The following is a 24,428-nucleotide window of genomic DNA, read 5'->3' as shown; positions in this document are numbered from 1 at the left end:
ATCCAAATAACAACAACAACAACAACAATAAGGCAACTATTTCAACAAGAGGTGAGAAGTTACAGATCTTTATACATAATTGTTTTAGAAATTAATAACGCACACGCAGAGAACTTAAGAGCCCATCCATATGAAAGTATAAACGAATCATCAAAGTTCTGCACCAAAGTGAAATTCGGGACTTTTAAGTGTTCCTTTAAGAGACGCGTAAAGGAAAGGGACTGCTGAAGTTTGAGGAGGGGGCGGTTCTGGCACAGCACTCGGGGGTTCCGTGGGGACGCGGGGACGCCGCCGGCGGGGAGGTGCCGGTCACGGCTCTAGGGGATCTCGCGCCAGATGCCTGAGCTGACCACACGATCAACTTCGCCCCGGGCCTTTCACCCCGGAGCCCCCACGGGGCGGCCCCGGGACCCCCCAGGGCCCTCTGCCTCTCGCCGGGATCCACAGGGCTGACGGGGTCCGGCCGGTACCTGGTCATAAGGGGACTTCTCCAGCATCTGCGTGCACAGATCGGCGCAGAGCTGGAACTTCCTGCGCCTAAAATAGCTCCAGGCCAGGAGCAGCGGCTCCATCTCCGAGCCCATGGCGGCCGAGGGCGGCCCACGAAGGACCGGAGCGGGGCCTGGGAGGGCGGGGTCGAGGAGCCAGAGGCGTCCAGCTCTGCCCGGCAACGCGCGGAGGCAGGGGCCTAGCCTGAGAGGTGCCCGCATCGCGCCTGATAACAGGAAAAAGAAAACCCACCACGAGTCGAACTCAGCTACGAGGCTTGTCAAACCTTGGCTGCAGAAAGTGTGTACTTTTAAAAGATACATATTTCATTAACCTCGAGAAGAAGGCACCATGGCTAAATTAAGAGGTAGTGACTTAGACACCTCCGACTGGGGTCCTCCACTCTCCCAAAGGAGGACCGGTTGCCTAGCAGCGAAACGCTCTGCTTACTCTGCCAGTCTGAGAAAAATCCCAGGTGTTGACCCTACAACGGGTGTCCTACTCTTCCTTGCACGCTTTCCTGCCCCTATCATTTATCCTTCCAATTCTAGAAACACAAACATGAGACCAGTTTCTTCAATACCATACTGCCCACCAGAACCCAAGGATTCTAAAAGCCCTCAACAAATCTCAGTGTTCGAATAGAAAGGGGTATTGGATACTGCTTAGTCCTATCGAGGCATTTTACAGATGAAAAACTGAGATCGGCTCAGAGAAGAGAAATTATTCACCCCAAATCGCATGAAGTTAGGGAGCGGGACTGTAATCTGGGCTACAGATTAGGCTGTTACAGATAGGCTGTTAATACCGCTATTATACAATGCGTAAGGATTCCGGATTACACATTGGTGACTTTTTTACAAACAAAATGACATAACACAAAATTTTAAAAAGGAGCTTTTTGAAATGCCATCTCCAACCAATTGCTGTTTGTCAAATGCTTACTTGTGCGGAATGATTTCTTTAGGCACAATTCTGACTTCTCTGTAGAGATTTACACAGATACGAAAAAAGAAGTGTGACTGGGCTAAATCTAGGTAGACTTCGTTAGGAAGGGTATCTTTTTTCCTTGCCTCTTTCCTACCACAGTGGGAGAGGCAAGAGAGGAAAAATAATACTGAAGAAATTTCTGGTCAGGTCTAAATCTCCTTTTACAGATAAGAAACAACAACTCTTAGCAAAAATAAATCACTCACAGTTTTCTCAAACCACTAGGGTACCATAATGCAGACATTATATTTAATCCCAATATTTATATATTTCATAAATATCAAAATGAAACTACCTTTCTAACCTGACTAATGGGTAGGGAGTAGTTTTCTTCTCCTTACTAAGCAGTATTTCTTGTATTTCTTGAATTTTTGCTTTTTAGAAGCGAATAGTAATCAGGGTTTTTTCTTTTTTAAAAAATGTTTATTTATTTATTTTGGAAAGGAGAGAGAGAGCATGAGTGAGGAAGGGACAGAGAGAGACAGGGAGAGAGAGAATTCCAAGCAAGCTTTGTACTGTCAGAGCAGAGCCCTATGCAGGGCTCAATCCCACTAACCATGAGATCATGACCAGAGCCAAAATCAAGAGTCAGATGCTCAACCAACTGAGCCACCCAGGTGCCCCTATCCAGGTTTTGATTATTACAGTTATGTTTATTGTAATTAGTCCATTTTTGTTTCCCTCAAAGTGCTTCTAGAAATGTATTCTGTCCTAAGACAATAGCCTGTTGTTTCTGAGAGTCAGGTTGTAGGACTACACATGCTGGCAATTGCAATTGGGCTCAATATTTCAAAAGACTTTTTGTTTTCTGATACAATGTTGCTATGTAAGTGAGTCTCAACTCCAGCTCCATATTAGACAGATTTTTAAATAAAATTTTTATTTTAGAACAGATTTAGATTTATGAAAAAGTTGTAGAGTACAGAGAGTTCCTATATACTCCTCACCCACTTTCTCCTATTGTTAACATTTTATGTTAGTACAGTACATGTGTCACAATGAAGGAACCAATATTGACACGTTGCTATTAACTCCACGGTATATATGGATTTCAATAATTTTCCCCTGATATCCTTTTTCCATTCCAGGATCCCACTTTGGATACCTTATTACACTGAATTAGTAATGTAAGGGTTAAATTGTAGTGTTAGGGCTAACCTGTAGCCTTGAGAAATAACAGCTTTGTTTTAACACTGTAGGTTAAGAGATACCAGCCTTATCCTATCAATCAAGGGAACAAAAGTTCAAGGAAAATCAACTGGATTAGTGTTTGATTGGATTGGGGCAAGGGCACGTCAGAACTGTTTCCACCCCCATCTGGAAACTATTTCTTTGTTCTGTTCCCAGGTGATGATAAGACGATGTGGTGGGCTATAAGAACTCTGTACCCCGGCTGTTCGGGCCGCACTCTGGTCAAGAGTGTCAGTCCTGATCGGTCTGCCTTGCCTCTCATTGCAATAAACTTTGTTGTGACTGTCACTGGTGCCCATAGCATTCTGTTTCAGGAGTCGTGTGGGTGCAACAGTATGTCTCCTTTCTCTGGTCTGTGGCAGTTTCTCAGGCTTTCCTTGTTTATGATGACCTTGACAGTTTTGAAGAGTACTAGTCAAGTATTTTGTAGAATATCTGGAAAACTTTTAAAAATACAGATACTCAAATTCCATCCTTCACGATTCTGATTTAAATAGCTTGATGTAGAGCTAAAACGTCAGTTTTTTTGTTTTTCTTTTTAAGTTTTCTAGTTAATTCTACTAGGCAGCCAGGGTTGAACAACTATCATGTTGAGTTCCACATGGTCTTGCATATATTGAGATTATTGCCAACTTCCTAGACAAGAACAAGATTTTTATAAGTGGTAAAAATAAAGAGACATAAATATATAAGTATGGAACAAAAAAGAGGCATTAAAAATATTTTAGGACCATAATAATTCATATTAGCTTCTTTCAGAAGGCTGTTAATTTTTTTTTTTCCTTTTTTTTTTTTTTTTTTTTTTTTTTTTTTTTTTTATTTTTTAATATATGAAATTTACTGTCAAATTGGTTTCCATACAACACCCAGTGCTCATCCCAAAAGGTGCCCTCCTCAATACCCATCACCCACCCTGCCCTCCCTCCCACCCTGCCCTCCCTCCCACCCCCCATCAACCCTCAGTTTGTTCTCAGTTTTTAACAGTCTCTTATGCTTTGGCTCTCTCCCACTCTAACCTCTTTTTTTTTTTTTTTTCCTTCCCCTCCCCCATGGGTTTCTGTTACGTTTCTCAGGATCCACATAAGAGTGAAACCATATGGTATCTGTCTTTCTCTGTATGGCTTATTTCACTTAGCATCACACTCTCCAGTTCCATCCATGTTGCTACAAAAGGCCATATTTCATTTTTTCTCATTGCCACGTAGTATTCCATTGTGTATATAAACCACAATTTCTTTATCCATTCATCAGTTGATGGACATTTAGGCTCTTTCCATAATTTGGCTATTGTTGAGAGTGCCGCTATAAACATTGGGGTACAGGTGCCCCTATGCATCAGTACTCCTGTATCCCTTGGATAAATTCCTAGCAGTGCTATTGCTGGGTCATAGGGTAGGTCTATTTTTAATTTTCTGAGGAACCTCCACACTGCTTTCCAGAGCGGCTGCACCAATTTGCATTCCCACCAACAGTGCAAGAGGGTTCCCGTTTCTCCACATCCTCTCCAGCATCTATAGTCTCCTGATTTCTTCATTTTGGCCACTCTGACTGGCGTGAGGTGGTATCTGAGTGTGGTTTTGATTTGTATTTCCCTGATAAGGAGCGACGTTGAACATCTTTTCATGTGCCTGTTGGCCATCCGGATGTCTTCTTTCGAGAAGTGTCTATTCATGTTTTCTGCCCATTTCTTCACTGGGTTATTTGTTTTTCGGGTGTGGAGTTTGATGAGCTCTTTATAGATTTTGGATACTAGCCCTTTGTCCGATGTGTCATTTGCAAATATCTTTTCCCATTCCGTTGGTTGCCTTTTAGTTTTGTTGGTTGTTTCCTTTGCTGTGCAGAAGCTTTTTATCTTCATAAGGTCCCAGTAATTCACTTTTGCTTTTAATTCCCTTGCCTTTGGGGATGTGCCGAGTAAGAGATTGCTACGGCTGAGGTCAGAGAGGTCTTTTCCTGCTTTCTCCTCTAAGGTTTTGATGGTTTCCTGTCTCACATTCAGGTCCTTTATCCATTTTGAGTTTATTTTTGTGAATGGTGTGAGAAAGTGGTCTAGTTTCAACCTTCTGCATGTTGCTGTCCAGTTCTCCCAGCACCATTTGTTAAAGAGACTGTCTTTTTTCCATTGGATGTTCTTTCCTGCTTTGTCAAAGATGAGTTGGCCATACGTTTGTGGGTCTAGTTCTGGGGTTTCTATTCTATTCCATTGGTCTATGTGTCTGTTTTTATGCCAATACCATGCTGTCTTGATGATGACAGCTTTGTAGTAGAGGCTAAAGTCTGGGATTGTGATGCCTCCTGCTTTGGTCTTCTTCTTCAAAATTACTTTGGCTATTCGGGGCCTTTTGTGGTTCCATATGAATTTTAGGATTGCTTGTTCTAGTTTCGAGAAGAATGCTGGTGCAATTTTGATTGGGATTGCATTGAATGTGTAGATAGCTTTGGGTAGTATTGACATTTTGACAATATTTATTCTTCCAATCCATGAGCAGGGAATGTCTTTCCATTTCTTTATATCTTCTTCAATTACCTGCATAAGCTTTCTATAGTTTTCAGCATACAGATCTTTTACATCTTTGGTTAGATTTATTCCTAGGTATTTTATGCTTCTTGGTGCAATTGTGAATGGGATCAGTTTCTTCATTTGTCTTTCTGTTGCTTCATTGTTAGTGTATAAGAATGCAACTGATTTCTGCACATTGATTTTGTATCCTGCAACTTTGCTGAATTCATGTATCAGTTCTAGCAGACTTTTGGTGGAGTCTATCGGATTTTCCATGTATAATATCATGTCATCTGCAAAAAGCGAAAGCTTGACTTCATCTTTGCCAATTTTGATGCCTTTGATTTCCTTTTGTTGTCTGATTGCTGAGGCTAGAACTTCCAGCACTATGTTAAACAGCAGCGGTGACAGTGGGCATCCCTGTCGTGTTCCTGATCTCAGGGAAAAAGCTCTCAGTTTTTCCCCGTTGAGGATGATGTTAGCTGTGGGCTTTTCATAAATGGCCTTTATGATCTTTAAGTATGTTCCTTCTATCCCGACTTTCTCAAGGGTTTTTATTAAGAAAGGGTGCTGGATTTTGTCAAAGGCCTTTTCTGCATCGATTGACAGGATCATATGGTTCTTCTCTTTTTTTTTGTTAATGTGATGTATCACGTTGATCGATTTGCGAATGTTGAACCAGCCCTGCATCCCAGGAATGAATCCCACTTGATCATGGTGAATAATTCTTTTTATATGCTGTTGAATTCGATTAGCTAGTATCTTATTAAGAATTTTTGCATCCATATTCATCAGGGATATTGGCCTGTAGTTCTCTTTTTTTACTGGGTCTCTGTCTGGTTTAGGAATCAAAGTAATACTGGCTTCATAGAATGAGTCTGGAAGTTTTCCTTCCCTTTCTATTTCTTGGAATAGCTTGAGAAGGATAGGTATTATCTCTGCTTTAAATGTCTGGTAGAACTCCCCTGGGAAGCCATCTGGTCCTGGACTCTTATTTGTTGGGAGATTTTTGATAACCGATTCAATTTCTTCGCTGGTTATGGGTCTGTTCAAGCTTTCTATTTCCTCCTGATTGAGTTTTGGAAGAGTGTGGGTGTTTAGAAATTTGTCCATTTCTTCCAGGTTGTCCAATTTGCTGGCATATAATTTTTCATAGTATTCCCTGATAATTGTTTGTATCTCTGAGGGATTGGTTGTAATCATTCCATTTTCATTCATGATTTTATCTATTTGGGTCATCTCCCTTTTCTTTTTGAGAAGCCTGGCTAGAGGTTTGTCAATTTTGTTTATTTTTTCAAAAAACCAACTCTTGGTTTCGTTGATCTGCTCTACAGTTTTTTTAGATTCTATATTGTTTATTTCTGCTCTGATCTTTATGATTTCTCTTCTTCTGCTGGGTTTAGGCTGCCTTTGCTGTTCTGCTTCTATTTCCTTTAGGTGTGCTGTTAGATTTTGTATTTGGGATTTTTCTTGTTTCTTGAGATAGGCCTGGATTGCAATGTATTTTCCTCTCAGGACTGCCTTCGCTGCATCCCAGAGCGTTTGGATTGTTGTATTTTCATTTTCGTTTGTTTCCATATATGTTTTAATTTCTTCTCTAATTGCCTGGTTGACCCACTCATTCGTTAGTAGGGTGTTCTTTAACCTCCATGCTTTTGGAGGTTTTCCAGACTTTTTCCTGTGGTTGATTTCAAGCTTCATAGCATTGTGGTCCGAAAGTATGCATGGTATAATTTCAATTCTTGTAAACTTATGAAGGGCTGTTTTGTGACCCAGTATATGATCTATCTTGGAGAATGTTCCATGTGCACTCGAGAAGAAAGTATATTCTGTTGCTTTGGGATGCAGAGTTCTAAATATATCTGTCAAGTCCATCTGATCCAATGTATCATTCAGGGCCCTTGTTTCTTTATTGACTGTGTGTCTAGATGATCTATCCATTTCTGTAAGTGGGGTGTTAAAGTCCCCTGCAATGACCACATTCTTATCAATGAGGTTGCTTATGTTTATGAGTAATTGTTTTATATATCTGGGGGCTCGGGTATTTGGCGCATAGACATTTATAATAGTTAGCTCTTCCTGGTGGATAGACCCTGTGATTATTATATAATGCCCTTCTTCATCTCTTGTTACAGCCTTTAATTTAAAGTCTAGTTTGTCTGATATAAGTATGGCTACTCCAGCTTTCTTTTGGCTTCCAGTAGCATGATAAATAGTTCTCCATCCCCTCACTCTCAATCTAAAGGTGTCCTCAGATCTGAAATGTGTCTCTTGTAGACAGCAAATAGATGGGTCTTGTTTTTTTATCCATTCTGATACCCTATGTCTTTTAGTTGGCGCATTTAATCCATTTACATTCAGTGTTATTATAGAAAGATATGGGTTTAGAGTCATTGTGATGTCTGTATGTTTTATGCTTGTAGTGATGTCTCTGGTACTTTGTCTCACAGGATCCCCCTTAGGATCTCTTGTAGGGCTGGTTTCGTGGTGACAAATTCCTTCAGTTTTTGTTTGTTTGGGAAGACCTTTATCTCTCCTTCTATTCTAAATGACAGACTTGCTGGATAAAGGATTCTCGGCTGCATATTTTTTCTGTTTAGCACACTGTAGATATCGTGCCAAGCCTTTCTGGCCTGCCAAGTTTCAAAGGAGAGATCAGTCACGAGTCTTATAGGTCTCCCTTTATATGTGAGGGCACGTTTATCCCTTGCTGCTTTCAGAATTTTCTCTTTATCCTTGTATTTTGCCATTTTCACTATGATATGTCGTGCAGAAGATCGATTCAAGTTACGTCTGAAGGGAGTTCTCTGTGCCTCTTGGATTTCAATGCCTTTTTCCTTCCCCAGTTCAGGGAAGTTCTCAGCTATAATTTGTTCAAGTACCCCTTCAGCACCCTTCCCTCTCTCTTCCTCCTCTGGGATACCAATTATGCGTATATTATTTTTTTTTAGTGTATCACTTAGTTCTCTAATTTTCCCCTCATACTCCTGGATTTTTTTATCTCTCTTTCTTTCAGCTTCCTCTTTCTCCATAACTTTATCTTCTAGTTCACCTATTCTCTCCTCTGCCTCTTCAAGCCGAGCCATCGTGGATTCCATTTTGTTTTGCAATTCGTTTAAAGCGTTTTTCAACTCCTCGTGACTGTTCCTTAGTCCCTCGATCTTTGTGGCAAGAGATTCTCTGCTGTCCTGTATACTGTTTTCAAGCCCAGCGATTAATTTTATGACTATTATTCTAAATTCACTTTCTGTTATATTATTTAAATCCTTTTTGATCAGTTCATTAGCTGTTGTTATTTCCTGGAGATTCTTCTGAGGGGAATTCTTCCGTTTGGTCATTTTGGAGAGTCCCTGGCGTGGTGAGGACCTGCAGTGCACTTCCCCTGTGCTGTGGTGTATAACTGGAGTTAGTGGGCGGGGCCGCAGTCCGACCCGATGTCTGCCCCCAGCCCACTGCTGGGGCCACAGTCAGACTGGTGTGTGCCTTCTCTTCCCCTCTCCTAGGGGCGGGATTCACTGTGGGGTGGCGTGTCCCGTCTGGGCTACTTGCACACTGCCAGGCTTGTGTTGCTGGGGATCTGGCGTATTAGCTGGGGTGGGTAGGCAAGGTGCACGGGGGCTGGAGGGGCAGGCTTAGCTCGCTTCTCCTTAGGTGATCCACTTCAGGAGGAGCCCTGTGGCAGCGGGAGGGAGTCAGATCCGCTGCCGGCGGTTTGGCTCCGCAGAAGCACAGAGTTGGGTGTTTGCGCGGAGCGAGCAAGTTCCCTGGCAGGAACTGGTTCCCTTTGGGATTTTGGCTGGGGGATGGGCGGGGGAGATGGCGCTGGCGTGCGCCTTTGTTCCCCGCCAAGCTGAGCTCTGCCGTCCGGGGGCTCAGCAGCTCTCCCTCCCTTTGTCCTCCAGCCTTCCCGCTTTCCGAGCAGAGCTGTTCACTTATGACCTCCCAGACGCTAAGTCGCGCTTGCTGTCGGAACACAGTCCGTCCGGCCCCTCCGCTTTTGCCAGCCAGACTCGGGGGCTCTGCTTGGCCGGCGAGCCACCCCTCCGCCCCGGCTCCCTCCCGCCAGTCCGTGGAGCGCGCACCGCCTCGCCGCCCTTCCTACCCTCTTCCGTGGGCCTCTCGTCTGCGCTTGACTCCGGAGACTCCCTTCTGCTAATCCTCTGGCGGTTTTCTGGGTTCTTTAGGCAGGTGTAGGTGGAATCTAAGTGATCGGCAGGACGCGCTGTGAGCCCCGCGTCCTCCTACGCCGCCATCTTCCGGACCCCCCCTTTTTTTTCCTTTTAGAAAAGTCAAATGGAGGGGCGCCTGGGTGGCTCAGTCAGTTAAAGTGTCCGACTACGACTCAGGTCATGATGTCTCAGTTTGCGAGTTTGAGCCCCACGTCAGACTCTGTGTAGACAGCTCAGAGCCTAGAGCCTGCTTTGGATTCTGTGTCTCCCTCTCTCTCTGCCCCTCCCTGCTTGCACGCGCGCTCTCTCTTTCTCTCTCTTTCTCTCTCTCTCTCTCAAAAACAAAAAAACATTAAAAAATTTAAGAAAAGAAAAGTCAAACGGCTGTGGAAAATTGTAGAATACTTAACAAATTGCAGGATATGAAGCACGTCTAAATGTAGCATAAACTGAGCCTTTAAAAGATTATACGGGGCGCCTGGGTGGCTCAGTCGGTTGAACGTCTGACTTCGGCTCAGGTCATGATCTCACAGTCCGTGAGTTCGAGCCCCGCATCGGGCTCTGTGCTGACAGCTCAGAGCCTGGAGCCTGTTTCAGATTCTGTGTCTCCCTCTCTCTCTGACCCTCCCCTGTTCATGCTCTCTCTCTGTCTCAAAAATAAATAAATGTTAAAAAAAAAAAAAAGATTATAAATTGTGTAAATTTTTAATTGTGTAAATATGTTAATTGATTATGTGAATGTGCAGATAGACTTTATTACATTTTTTATAATTTCTAATCCATAATGCAGAAACCGTTTTTTAATGTTTACTTATTTATTTTTGAGAGAGAAAGACAGAACGCGTGCACAAGTGGGGGAAGGGCAGAGAGAGAGAGGGAGACACAGAATCCGAAGTAGCTCTGGGCTCTGAGCTTTGAGCACAGAGCCCGACTCAGGGCTCAAACCCACAAACCTGTGAGATCATGACCTGAGCTGAAGTCAGACACTTAACTGACTAAAGCCATCCAGGCACTCCAGAAACCACTTTTTTAAATGGCATGCTAGTAACAGGAAGAATATTAAATGTAACAGCTCCTAGCGAAAAGGGTAGATAGGACTTACTAGGGTCATTTTCAAACTGAGGAAAATGAAGCACAGAGAAACAACTTAATCCCTTTGAAAGAAAGGGTCAGTTTCCCAATCAGAGCTAGATCTCAGTTCCTGGATCCTTATCTTTTGCTCTCCAGCAACTACATATCCTTTTAGGTTAATTCTATTTAAAGTCAAATACTATAGATATGTAACTTTAATTGTCAAAAGTTAACTTTTCTTAAATGTTACATTGGTATTATTCAGGTCATTTAACGTTAACCCAAAAGAAAAGCAGTTAAACTGGGATCTTCTCTTAGTCAACAAGTATTTGTGTAGGCCCTGTGCTTGGTGATAAGAACAGCAGAGAGGAACAAGAGAGGTCTCCCGCCACAAAACACTTAGAATAAAGAGTAGTTAGGGGAAAGAGCACTGAATTTGAGGTCAGACTTACTGGCTGTGTTTTCTCAGGCAAATTAGGAATCAATATAGGATGGTAGTTAAGAAGTCGGCTCTGGTGCTACATTTCCTATATTTGAACCCCTGACTCTCCCATGCACTAAATGTGGGGATCGTGGGCAAGTGGCTTAATAGTCCCATGCCTCAGATATGTGCTTCATCCATAATGTAAATGTTCTTTAAGAATTTTTTATTCTGCCTTAAAGGACTAGAAAAACACACATGATGGATGAAACTCATAAGAAATGTTAACTATAGATAGTAAGTATGTCATAGACCTATAGGACATGCTAAACATAGAATAGACGTTTATGTGTTAAACACATTAAGAGAATGAAAAAATGAGTGTTACTTGTAGACAGAAAGAGATGGAAAGCAAAATAAGCCTTAAATACTCATAAAGCATGGATCAGCTTTATCTACCTCAAATTGGCCACCCATTGGTATCATCCGTTCTAGCCCACTTGCCCTCGGCTTAAAATACATACCGTTGCTCATAAGGTTATCATAGAGCTATAACTGTAGCTGTGTATATTTGTCTCTTCTTCTCTCCAATAGAGCAAACATCTGGCACCACAGATCTTCCATCTCTAAACTTTCTTGCCTGCCCTTGACTCTGCTCCTTGTAACAACACCATCTGTGATAAAGAAAGGTGATGTAAAGAGAGTCAGGACACAGGAACTTTGAGCAAACCACAGGCCATGCGGTCCTTTCACCTATTTGCACTAAATATCTTAACCTATTCAATCCCATTCCCTTTGCTTCTCACTGTAGATTTTAAGTTGATTTAACAAACTAGCCATTTTGGTCTATGAGCCTTTCAATTTCAGGGCTTCCAGGATAAGCCCACTAGTTAGTGTACTTAGAAGCCACCATAGCATTTCCCCACTACATATAAAATGGGAATGAGGATGATGACTACGAGAACAATGATGATGACGGAATGACTATTTTATGGGATGGTTGTAGAGATCAAGCCAATTTCATTTAGGCAAGGCATAATTACATTGTCTATTCAAAAAACACAGAAACACATTGGGATGGAAACCAACAATGTATGCAACCAGGGATTGCCTCAATTTTCAGTCAGACACATTTATTACATCCTAGAGAAAGAGTATTTTGAGACAATACCAAAGAAACTGGAAGTCGTTCTTTTTTACCCATTCTTGAGAAAGTGCTTAATAAATATCTATTGATATTTTAGCGAAAAATTCTTTTGAATACATAGTATGAGATGCCAGGAATACAGAGTGAATAATGGAGGTGAACAAACAAGTACAATAGAAGGAGGTGGGAGCCATGATAAACCCAGGAAGGGACAAGGGTACGAGTGAAGGCACGAGGCTGGGTGATTTTACATCTTCTCCACGGTTGGTAAAGAGCTTTGTGGTCAGCAGCTCAGGGAAAGCTTCACAACATGAAATCATGTGATCAGGAAAGAAGATGTGGAAGGAAAGAAGCAAAGGTGGGCTCAAGCCAGATCATCAAGAGTATGGAACATCACAGAGTGGAATTTGCACATCCAATGAAAAACCACCAGGGAAATTTTACCAGAGAATAAGAACAACTTGGCTGATTTAGAGTGAAGGTAGGAAGATCACTTAGGATACTCCTGTCATAGTTAAGGTACGACATGCTGGAAGTAATGGGCGTGGACGCAAGAGGCAAACAAATGTCAAAGAAATAAAATCAGTAGAACTTGGACACTGATTGGATATGTGGAGGGCATTTGGCTAAGGAAAGAGAGAAAACTAGTCTAGTTCTCAGGTTTCCAAGTGGTGAGTGTACGGATAGGGGGGCCAGTCACCAAGATCAGAATGAAGGAGAAGGAATGGAGTGAGAAAAAATGAGAGTAGTTCAGTCTGGGGCATAATGATTTTATTGCCTCTGGGACAGCAGGATGGAGATGTTCTGTTGGTTACTGGAAACAGATGCACAGAAGAGGCCATGAATACAGTTCAGTGATGGAGATAAAATTTGAGACTCACATAATTATATATCTGTTCATCAAAGGCAATGGAGAGAATGAGATTACCCCCATGGAGAGTTTGTGGAATGAGAAAAGAAAAGAACCAAAGACAGAACCATGCAGATTACTAACATTAAGAGACAGGTAATGAAAAGAGGAGAGATAAAACATAGCAAGAAGGAATGCTCAGACATGTAAGAAACCAGATCTAAGAAGACCAGATGAGTGTGGGATCGTGAAGCCAAACTATAGAGAAAATTTCAAGAAAGAAGAAGCAGTTCAACCATGTTAAATTCTGAAAAGATACGATGAAAACTAAAATAAAAAATAAAAATAAAAAATAAAAAATACCAGGTTTGGCCATAAGTCACCCATCTACAATATTTGTCTCCATTTGACTACAGTGGAGTCAAGAGAGAACAGGCAAAGAAATCTGCGTGTAATTAGTTGAGGTGAGAATCAGACCTAAGAAATAGACACACGAATAGAAGTTATTCTTTCAAGGAACAGTCACTCAAGCAAATGATTTAAAAATATTTGCAAAGCCACATGCATGTGTTTGAATTAACAGAAGTTTTATACTTTGTGGTGGTTCACCATATAATAGATGCTGTGTTCAATTTTTTAAAGCTATAGGGCTCTGGGGTGCCTGGGTGGCTCAGTCGGTTAAGTGTCCAACTTCAGCTCAGGTCACGATCTCATGGTTTGTGAGTTAGAGCCACACATCAGGCTTTCTGCTTTCAGCCAGAGCCCACTTCAGATGCTCTGTCCCCCTTCTCTCTCTCTGTCCCTCCCCTGCTCTCTCACTCTCTCTCTCAAAAATAAACTTTAAAAAAAAAAAAAAAGCTATAGGGTTCTACTACTGACAATTGCATAAACCACTGATTCTGGGGTAGAAACTTTTCTCTAAAATGGATGTGATCTGAGGTAACATGTTTTTAGTCTTTTTGCTCAGGAAGAAGTGGTACTTTTATACTCCAGGACTCTACTGAAAAAGTGAACTCATTATTAGTACTAGTATGGGACTTATTCTACTATTTAAGCTTTTTTTTTTTAAAGCCATTGAATGAATAATTCCCAGCAATATACAAGCAAATGCCATTCAATATTAAAGTAGGAGTCACTAACAGATTTATCTATTTACCAGTATAACAATGGCTACCATTTATTGAGCTCTTATTCTGGGTGGATTGGGCACAGTATTAGGTTCTACACATGCCCTTAAGTCTCCTCACTAACTCTGCAAGCTTGGTACTATTATTGTCCCCATTCTACAGAAGAAGAACTAAGACTTGAACTTAGTTGTTTGCTCAGTTATCCAGTGAGTCTGTGCACAACGGGGATTTGAATTTATGTGGAGTCAAGATCCTACACCCTTCACCAGATGAGCAACTTGTATTTTTTCAAAAGTACAAGATGCTCTAGTCACACTGAATTTCTCCCTATTCCCTCTATACTTGATGTACTTGAAGCATTCTGTGCCTTTGCACATAGCTGCAGTGTCTTATCTCCATCCCCCATGCCTTTTGTCTGGTTGGCATAGATCCAAGCCAACTTTCAACCCTATTTTGAACTCTACTGATTCTCCAAAGACCTATCTGCAAGATGCTCTCAGTACCCCTCTTATAAAACTTCTTATGCTACACTATAATATCTTTCTCCTTGTAGACTTTAATGTTATTCATCCCTTTCCCAGAAGCCTAGCATACGGTGCACACATGGCATAGACATTTCATAGATTCTTGGTGAATGAATGGCCAAATGAAGTTCAATAACTACTATACCAAATTCAAAATTGATGGTTACATTTTGAAATAAATAACTTAATCTTTGAATATGCATTGTGGCATCTATCTAAAGGCTTAGGGAACCAATTTAACCATGCCAAAACTTAGTGTCAAATAACTTGTTTTCATTAAAATACCAAAGCCTTTGGAGATCAGTCTATATTAATAGAGTCTACCTAAAGCAATTTGAAATTTCTTTTCAAAAAGAATTAAAAAGGGATAATCCTTAAAGGGAATAAAAGTCTGATTTTATAAAGACTGATTCTTGGTTTTTATTTTCTAAAATGATCCATTTAAAGATCTTATATACATTTTTAAAGATAGCTTAAATATTATACAAGTTATCAGAAAGTTCACTTGCTTTAAGCTAGTGGATATTTTTTCTAATACTTTTCTATAATTCCAATATTACTAGGTAAATGTTTCTTAAGATCTCAAATAAGCCTTTTTTTTTTTTTTTAGATAATTTCTTGGACACTTCACGTATCTTCTTGATACAATCAATCCTCTTGATAATTAGTTATTCACCAAGCATTTATTGAATGCCTACCGGTGCCAGGCACTTTCTAAGCTATGGGTACAGTGATTATTAGAGCAAAGACTCTCTCCTCTCATGGATGGGGAGAAGAGATTACGACTATTGGTAAACTAGTAATATACCTACCTTAAACCACAACCAACGTCATACTCAACAATATACCCTTAGAAGCATTCCCAGTAAAATCTGGAATAAGCAATGCTAGCACTACTGCTATTTAATACTGTTCAGAAAATTATAGCAATGCAATAAACAGAGTAAGAAGTTTGGCTATCAGAAAGGAAGAGCCAAGATATTATTGTTTGTCAGTTGTAGATAATTGTCTTTCTAGGAAACTTTGTTATTTAGAAAGTTCTTTTTTTTTTTAATGTTTATTTCATATTCCATAACTTCTTGGACCCTCTGATTCAATGATTTGAAATGCTACCTTCATTATATGCTAAATTCGAGTATAGAATAAATATTGTTTCTGGGTTGTGTGTTCAGGGTCATTGACATGAAGGTCAATATTTTTGAAAGTATAACACTGTTTTAATTTCTGTAGCTCTATTTACAAATCTTTACATTTTTTTCAAGTCCTCGAATTTATGTGAGGCTTTATTCATAGATAAACTATTTTCAGTTATGAAGTTAGTCACAATCCAATATTACTGGCATTTTAAGTACGTGAATAATGATTTTTCCTAATCTACTGGGAAATAGTCTCTTAATACTCTGCTCCTACTATAGTAAACTCCAAATCAAAAAAGCTCTATAAAACTAGTGACTTCCTTGAAAATAAAGAAAATGCTTCTCAATTTCTGCACATGAGCTACACTACATTAACCCCAAATTACTGACCATCTACCAAAATCTATTTTCTTCTTGTGGCTCTTGAATGAAGCTATTACCTGTTATTTTGGCAAAGGTCTTAAGAAAGTGAAAATACAATTATTAAATATTCCCTTTTATTCTAAATTTGCTTGTTTCAGTCTGAATTTCACACGCAATTACACATCTGCTCAGGTGAGCCATCTAGGTGTTCTTAGAAATATTTATCAAGTCCCTTTGATTCATATCACATACGACAGCCTAAACGATTTTAAACCAAGCACATAAAGAGAGGCTGATTGCATTCAATTGCTTTTTCCATCAAGCTTCTTGTACTCTGAAAATCAGATTCTAAAGTCTGAGAATGAATTAATTTTCAACAATTGAAGTAGGCTTAGAACTCTGTTGGTATAAATTCTATTTATGTGACAGACAACCACTTCTGCCTCCACCTTGTCCTCATGCAGTTGAACATGATATGAAAGAGCACCTTCTTTCCAGTCATCGGTAAGGGGTCATACAGATTCTTTAAAAATCACTTAAAAAGGAAAATAACCCCAGGAGCTCCTGGATGGCTCAGTTGATTAAGCTTCCAACTGAAGCTCAGGTCGTGATCTTGTGGTTCGTGAGTTGGAGCCCCACATCGGGCTCACTGCTGTCAGCACAGAGCCTGCTTCCGTTCCACTGTCCCCCACTCTCTCTCTGCCCCTTCCCTGCTTGTTCTCTCTCTCTCTCTCTCTCTCTCTGAAAACAAATAAATAAACTTAAAAAAAAAAAAAAGAAAAGAAAAAGAGACCTAGATTCTTTTCACTAAAAAAAAAAATGACAAAGATCAAAGCAAAATCTACCTATCCTATGATATTTATACATAGAGAATCCTAGTATAAATATTTAAAATATAAAATATAAACACAGTAAATTGGTGCAGCCACTATGGAAAACAGTATGGAGTTTCCTCAAAAAATTAAAAATAGAAATACCATGTAATCCAGTAATTCCACTACTGGATATTTACCTAAAGAAAATAAAAACACTGATATGAAAAGATATGTACACCCCTATGTTTACTGCAGCATTATTTATAATAGCCAAAATATGGAAGCACCCTAAGTGTCCATAGATGAATGGATAAAGAAAATGTGGCGAATATATATAGATATATATAATGGAATATCACTCAGCCATAAAAAAAGAATATCTTGCCATTTACAATAGGATAGACTTAGAAGGTATTATACCAAATGAAATAACTCAGAGAAAGACAAATACCTTATCATTTCACTTATATGTGGAATCTAAAAAAACAAAACGAGCAAATAAATAAACAAAAGCTCTAAACAAATAGACTCTAAACACGGAGAACAAACTGATGGTTGCCAGAGGGGAGGGAGTAGGGGAATGTGTAAAATTGGTGAAGGGGAGTGGGAGATACAGGCTTCTAGTTAATGAATGAATAAGTAAGAGGGATGAAAAGTACAGCATAGGAAATAAAGTCAACGATATTGTAATAGTGTTGTATGGGGACAGATGGTAACTAATCTTGTAAGCATAGCATAACATAAAGAGATGTCAAATCACTATGTTATACAGTTGAAACCAGTGCGACATTGTCAACTATACTTCAATAAACTTCACATCTTAAAAATACAAAATAGAAGAACAGATTAAAAAAAAATTTTTTTTTAACGTTTATTTATTTTTGAGAGCCAGAGGGACAGAGTGCAAGCTGGGGAGGGGCAGAGAGAGAGGGGGACACAGAATCCAAAGCAGGCTCCAGGCTTTGAGCTGTCAGCATGGAGCCCGATGTGGGACTTGAACCCACAAACTGTGAGATCATGACCCAAGCCGAAGTCAGACACTTAACCGACTGAGCCACCCAGGCACCCCAAAAGAACAGATTTTTTTAAAATGCAGTATACACTGTATTATTACATCTCTGCTTTCTACTCTGACCAGCCACAAGGACATTATATACATATATGAAAGGAGGGCAAAGAGTGAGAAAGTGTCTTTGATGTGGCTAGAACGCTGCTCATTTTTAAAAAATTAAGTTCTGGAATGTTCTAACACCACCATCCAAACTCCCCAGCAAGACCTAAAAGTCCTACAGCTCCTAGCTATTTCTCTGACCATATCTCATCCCCTTATCGACTTGCTTACTCCACTCACGTGACACTGGCCCCCTTGCTGGTCTTTGGGCTTAGCGGGGCAATGTTGCACTTAGTCTTTGTAGACAGCCACATTCTTCCCCCAGATAACCTCTCAGTCACTTAATGAAGGGGTCCTTCACTCTGTCAATTCATGAAGGTCCCCACTGACAAGTCACTTCATTAAAGAGGTCCTCCCTACAAACCAGCCCCATCTCATTTCCCTGCCACTTTTTTCTCCATAGTACCTGACACCCCTTGGCATATTTCATAAGTATGCACATATACATTATCATCTATGTCTCTGCCCTCTCTTCTGCAGAATGCAAGCACCAAGAGTTGATACTTTGCTCTATCCTCAGCGCCTAAGGTAATGTTTGGCATATAATATGTCCTCAAAAAATATTTGTTGAATAAATTGCTTTCTTTCCAATAATGTTAGGCTAAATAATACAAGTTGTGGGTCACTATTTAGGTTTAAAGATCCAATTATTAATTAGCATGTTGATAAACATTAGCACTTGACAGTATGAATTATTCAATTGAACATAATGTCTATGCCTTCTCATAAAACCACATAGAAAATTGTCAAATCAAGAACCTCTGCAACTCTATCTCATTCTATTCATAATCTCTGGCCTTAGCCCTCTCTTTGCTGTTAGGGTCAATAGCAGAGTAGTCCCCTCACGGTATTCATTACTAGACAAATTTAGCAGAGAAATGAAGAGTCATCTACCCAGCAGACTGCCTACCCTCACTTACATCCTGACTGCCCATCCCTGAACCCCCACTGGCCCTTTTTTTTAAAAACAATTTTTTTTAATGGTTATTTATTTTTGAGAGTGTGAACAGGGGAGTGGGAGAGAGAGAGGGAGACACAGAATCTGGAGCAGGCTCCAGCCCCTGAGCTGTCAGCCCAGAGCCTTGATGCAGGGCTGGAACTCACCAACTGCGAGATCATGACCTGAGCCGAAGTCAGATACTTAATCAACAGAGCCACCCAGGAGCCCCTATAGGAAGTTTGAACCCCTACTGACCCTTGAGAAGAGGAGGATGGCTAGAGGTGCATGGAGGAACATATTTTGTCTTCTTGTGAAAGTATCATATTTATGCTTACTGGCATTCCCCTTGCTTCCCTCAATATCCTAAAAAATTATCCACTTCACTCCGGAAGCTCTAAAGTTCTAAGCATTTGTAGGGTGGTGAATTACATTACACGACTCCTTTTCCTTCGGGATATTATGACAGATTATATTATTATCCCCACTTATTCACTCCTCCCTTGCAAGAAGATTTAACATCCTCACCCATTGTTGCCATGTGATTCAACACTGAGTTGGCCCCCATTGACATTGGACCTGGCCATGTGACTTGCTGTGACCAATGGGTCATGGGCAGAAAAAGTATACTACATGCTCTAAAACTTTAAGAGCCTTTCCATGGTTGGCTTTGCTCTTTTCCCTCTGCTCCTTCAGCCTGAGACCCAGAATGAGAAGAGATGTAAAGCAAAGTATAGCCAGGCCACGTCACTGTAGCTGACCCACAACTACCCTGACCCACAATGTGAACAGGAAAGAAATGTTGGTTATTGTAAACTACTGAGATGCTTGGATCATTTGTTATTGCAGCAAAGCTAATATCTTCATACTCTTCTTTTTTCTCCCATGATTAGAATTCAAATATCCATTTCTACAAAATTAACATGATGTGAAGAAGTCCCACATGAAGAACACTACTAATTTTACTGAAGGGCATATGAAAAGAAAAATAAACAAATAAAAAAATACCATGTTCCTAGATAGGTAGATTACACAGTGAAAAGTTTCAGTCCTCTTCAAATTAACCTATAAATTCAGGGTGTTTTCAACAACTAGAATAGTTGAATCTGACATTCATCAGGAAGAACAGTCCCCCCCCAAAAATTTTTGAGAAATGATACTAATGACCGTCTTGCCCTACAAGATATTAAAAAATGTACACGGATGCTATAGTAATCAAAATAAGATGGTACTAGAACAGGTTCACAAGTAGATGGATGGAATAAAATAGAAAAGCCAGAAATGGCTACATATATGTGATGATTTAACAGATGATAAACATGGTAGTTCCTCCCAACACTACCCAACCTGTTCTTTCTGAAATCATTCCGATCTCAGAAAATGGTACATCCATCTTTCCAGTTGCCTAGACCAAAAGCCTTACATATATGCTTATCTTCTCTTTCTTAAACACACACATCCAAATTCATTAGCCAAGCCTGTTAGTTCTACCTCAAAAATAGATCTAGAATCTACCTCTACTAAACCACTTTGCCCCAACTATTCTTATCTCTTGTATCAATTACTGCTTTAGGCTCTTGGGACCTTTGACACTACTCAACACAGCAGCCAAAGTGACTCTTTCAAAATACCCTAAATCAGATCACGTCACTTCTTTCCTTAAAACCCCTCCAGTGTTGGCCATCTCACCTGGATTTGAAAGCCAAAGTTCTTTTTTTTTTTTTTTTTTTTTTTTTTTTCTGGGACAACATTTTTATTTAAGCGATGAGTTGAGAGGTCACCAAAATATTTTAAGTAGGAACTGTCAGGAATAGAAAGAGAAGCAGAATATAGTGTCATAGAAACAACAAACAAAAAATCAGAAGGGTGAACCAGTCAGTTTTTTTCTTTCTGTGTTGATGCTGTATAAAAAAAAAAAAACTTACAAAATATTTTTTTTTTTTTTAATATATGAAATTTACTGTCAAACTGGTTTCCATACAACACCCAGTGCTCATCCCAAAAGGTGCCCTCCTCAATACCCATCACCCACCCTGCCCTCCCTCCCACCCTGCCCTCCCTCCCACCCCCCATCAACCCTCAGTTTGTTCTCAGTTTTTAACAGTCTCTAATGGAAAGCCAAAGTTCTTAATGCTAACTCATAAGTCCCTAAACGATCTGCCCCCTCTTCCACCCCATTAGATAAGATCTGATCTTATCGAATGCCGCCTTACATTAGCTTATTATACTGGAGTCACTCGAGCTTCTATGCTAATCCTTAAGTGGATCAAACATGGTGCCATAACAGGTTATTTGCACTTACTCTTTTCTCTACCAAGAATGCTCTTTTCCTAGATATCCACGTGAATTGCTTCATCCCCTCCTTCATGTTCTACATCTAATGCTATCTTATTAGAGTGATCATCCCTGACCACCAAAATTAGTCACATAACTTTCCCAGTGCAAAATGAAAATGCAAGGTTTTTCATTTTCGGAATTTCAAGACAACAGAGCATTATAATATTGAACATTTGGAAAGGTTCAAAGCTAACATGTATTTTTCTATCACTTATCAACTTGTACATTAAGCCACTAATTTTATTAGGAAGGAAGACAACTAATTTTTATTTACATAAAATATAAACACAACATAAATCTAGTTTTGTTTCCATTACATACAGTAAGACACTCTCTATGATCATGTGTCAATCTCTTATAATTTGTCTACACAGTATTTCACAGGATATGAAGGAATGATCATAAGAAAAATTAATGGTGCTCAAAAATTGTATCAGATGATGTCAATGATTTAACAGTACACTTACTAAGCTTTTCTTAAAGGTATATTATGTTCAGAGGCTATAAACCCCTCAATTTATGATTATTGAGTTGAGAACCGTCCTGTTTTCTTCCAAGTACAATGTTTTATTTCTGTCACTTTTTCTGAAGTCAGTACTTAACCCATCTCATTTTTTATTTGTTTGTTATTATTTTTCCAGAAGGCCCATCTCATGATAACGTGTAACTAACTTGGACTCGCATTGTATGGCACAGGTTTTCATGTAGATGTATTACCAGTGTGTGTGTGACATTGTTTGAAACAACCTTTACTCTTCATGTCTGAGAACAACCACCACGACAACATAATAATAAGCATTTTCTAAAACCTTTTTGAGATGCTGGCCTTCTTTTTGATCTTCCAGGTCAAGTTCACTTATTGTCTAACAAACAAATCAATCAATGCCATTGAATTATTTCAATTAAATCACTTTTTTTTTTTCTATTTAATTCGTGTTTTGAGAAGGATTATTAATTAGCCAAATGATTCCTTTTCTGGGGAATGTTCCACAACTCTTTGGTGAAATGAGCATATTACATATGTGCCTTCTTAATTGACTACTTAACCACTTAACTTACTTAACTACTTAACTACTTCTGCAGCAAAGTTAGAATGTTAACACTGCTTTTCTTACATATAAAGTTTATCATCTAATTTCAAAATGTTAACAGCTTTCCCCATTCTGTCTAGTCTAGTCATCCACTCCAGTCTCTGCTTATGTCTCTACTTTTCAGCTAAAGTTCTAAGTTATTGTTCAAATTTGTTTTGAAGTTTTAATTTTAAATTTTTTCCCCAGTCCTGATCAAAAGAAAGGAAGAAATAACTCAGATAACTCACTGAATAATGACTTAAATGGGCCTATTTCTCTTGTGGTCTTCCAAGAGTCCTGTCACTATATCAACCCCATTAGAATGTGGATCAACATAAATTATAAGATATTCATAAAGTTCACTCTCCATAATTAGATTTTTACTCACAGGACTGGGTATTATCTGATATTTAAAAATTAATAGGAAAGGATAAAAAAAATCAACAACAAAGTTAATCTTCAGGAAAGGATGTGTTTTAAGATGTGCCAATGTTCAGTAGAGCTGTTTCAAGCCTGTGGAGGAACTCTGTCTCTTCCTCCCCATGAATACTAATAAAAGAATCTGAACAAGTTGGAGAAGATAAAGTATATTTAGTCACTAAGCCAGAAGATCAACAAAGTAGGAAAGGCACAATTTTGAGGATGAGTTAACATGTCCCATTTGTTAACAGTATTTTTGAAGACCCTCGTGTACTCATGCTCTCATACATTTTGTAGAAATTGCTTGGAAAACATTCTTCAGGCATCCGGGAGCTTTTTTATATGGAGACCTTTACGAATTCCACTCAAGTACCCCAATTGCAGAAGTATTATTGAAATTCCTCTAACTGGTATTGAATCTTTACCTGTTAATTTTGCATTAAGGGCTATTATGGAAAAGTACCAGCAAGAAGTCCGTCCAGATATCGTTACCTGTCCCGAACTTTACAGACAATATTAAGTGTTTACTGTCTCCTAGATAAAAAATTAGTTTGTGGTCATCGCCTTACTGTAGGTTAACGTCATGGTCATCCCATAGATGATCTTCAAGGTGCCTATCTGAAAGAAAAGGATACACCCCCAAAACTGCTTGAACAGTTAGTTAACTGACACACACTGGACAGATCTTACTCATCTTATCCGAAAACTGGAAGAACAGAAATCTCATTCAGAGAAGATGGTCCAAAGTGATAAGGTAGTTGTTCTCCAGTATTTTAAGGAGTTAGTGATACATTAGAACAGAAAAAATTTTTTTCTTAGCTGCTCTTGGTAAAGTTAGCAATCTGATTAATCAAGAATACACTCCACAAATTGAAAGAATGAAAGAAATATGAGAGCAGCAGCTTGAATTGATGACACTGACAACATCTTTACAGGAAGAGTCTCCACTGAAATTTCTTGGAAAAGTTGATGATATCCGCCAACACGTACAGATTTTGAAACAAAGACCGCTTCCTGATGTTCACCCTGTTGAAATTTATCCTCAATGAGCCAAATATTGAAAGAAGACTGGAGCAGAACAGAAATTGGACAAATTAAGAAACTTCTTATTCCTGAAATGAAAATTTCTTCAAAGAGGATGCCATGTTCCTGGCCTGATAAGGATGAAAAATAAGTCAAAGTTTTTAAGATTTTAAACATCGTTGTAGTTACATTAATTTCAGTGATACTGATGTTGATCCTCTTTTTTAACCAACACATAATAACCTGAAGTCTATCTTTTTACCAAAGTTTATCTAACAATTTGCATGATTTAAAGAATATGCTATGTCACACTTTATATTTGCTGAAGGAATTCATGTGGAAAATAGTTTCTCGTTGAAAATTCAAACCTGAATTGTTTAAATAGGCTTATTCTGTACAGCAGAGACTAACAACCATTGCTAAAGGGAGAAATAAGGTAGCATGGATAAACAGCAAACTAAACTATCAGAGTTGCAACAAATACAAATACACAGAAATGTTAAACCATCCATACTTCTCTTAGATGAAAATGTGTCAGAGCTAGAAATGATACAGAATGTGTCTAAACTAGAATAATTATCTAGTAACTACTTAATTTAATACATTATCCCATTTTATTTGATTGAGGCTGACTTTATCCCTGTGACCTTGAAACACTTCTGTACCGATACTGTCTT

The 24,428-nt window shown here is 39.4% G+C and overlaps 1 protein-coding gene and 1 pseudogene across 6 annotated transcripts in view; one reads left to right on the top strand and one right to left on the bottom strand.

The window, feature by feature from the left end:
* The window catches only part of TTC8 (tetratricopeptide repeat domain 8), a 61,015-nt gene extending 60,362 nt beyond the window's left edge, over nt 1-653 (bottom strand). For 2 of the 6 annotated variants that reach the window (XM_078447921.2, XM_078447923.2), the window contains exon 1: nt 471-650. In XM_078447921.2, the coding sequence (XP_078304047.2) occupies nt 471-584 (114 nt within the window). In that variant the 5' untranslated portion in view covers nt 585-650. Of the gene's footprint in view, nt 1-470 lie in introns of all 6 variants that reach the window. The other 4 variants (XM_060620503.3, XM_078447922.2, XM_078447920.2 and 1 more) reach the window with 4 other exon arrangements.
* LOC132669790 (tripartite motif-containing protein 59-like) lies at nt 583-24,109 on the top strand (annotated as a pseudogene).
* Nucleotides 24,110-24,428: the final 319 nt, after the last annotated feature.

The sequence above is a fragment of the Panthera onca genome, chromosome B3 (assembly GCF_046562875.1).
Source record: "Panthera onca isolate mPanOnc1 chromosome B3, mPanOnc1 haplotype 2, whole genome shotgun sequence".
NCBI classification, from domain to species: domain Eukaryota; kingdom Metazoa; phylum Chordata; class Mammalia; order Carnivora; family Felidae; genus Panthera; species Panthera onca.
This window is presented reverse-complemented; position numbering and strand designations above follow the sequence as displayed.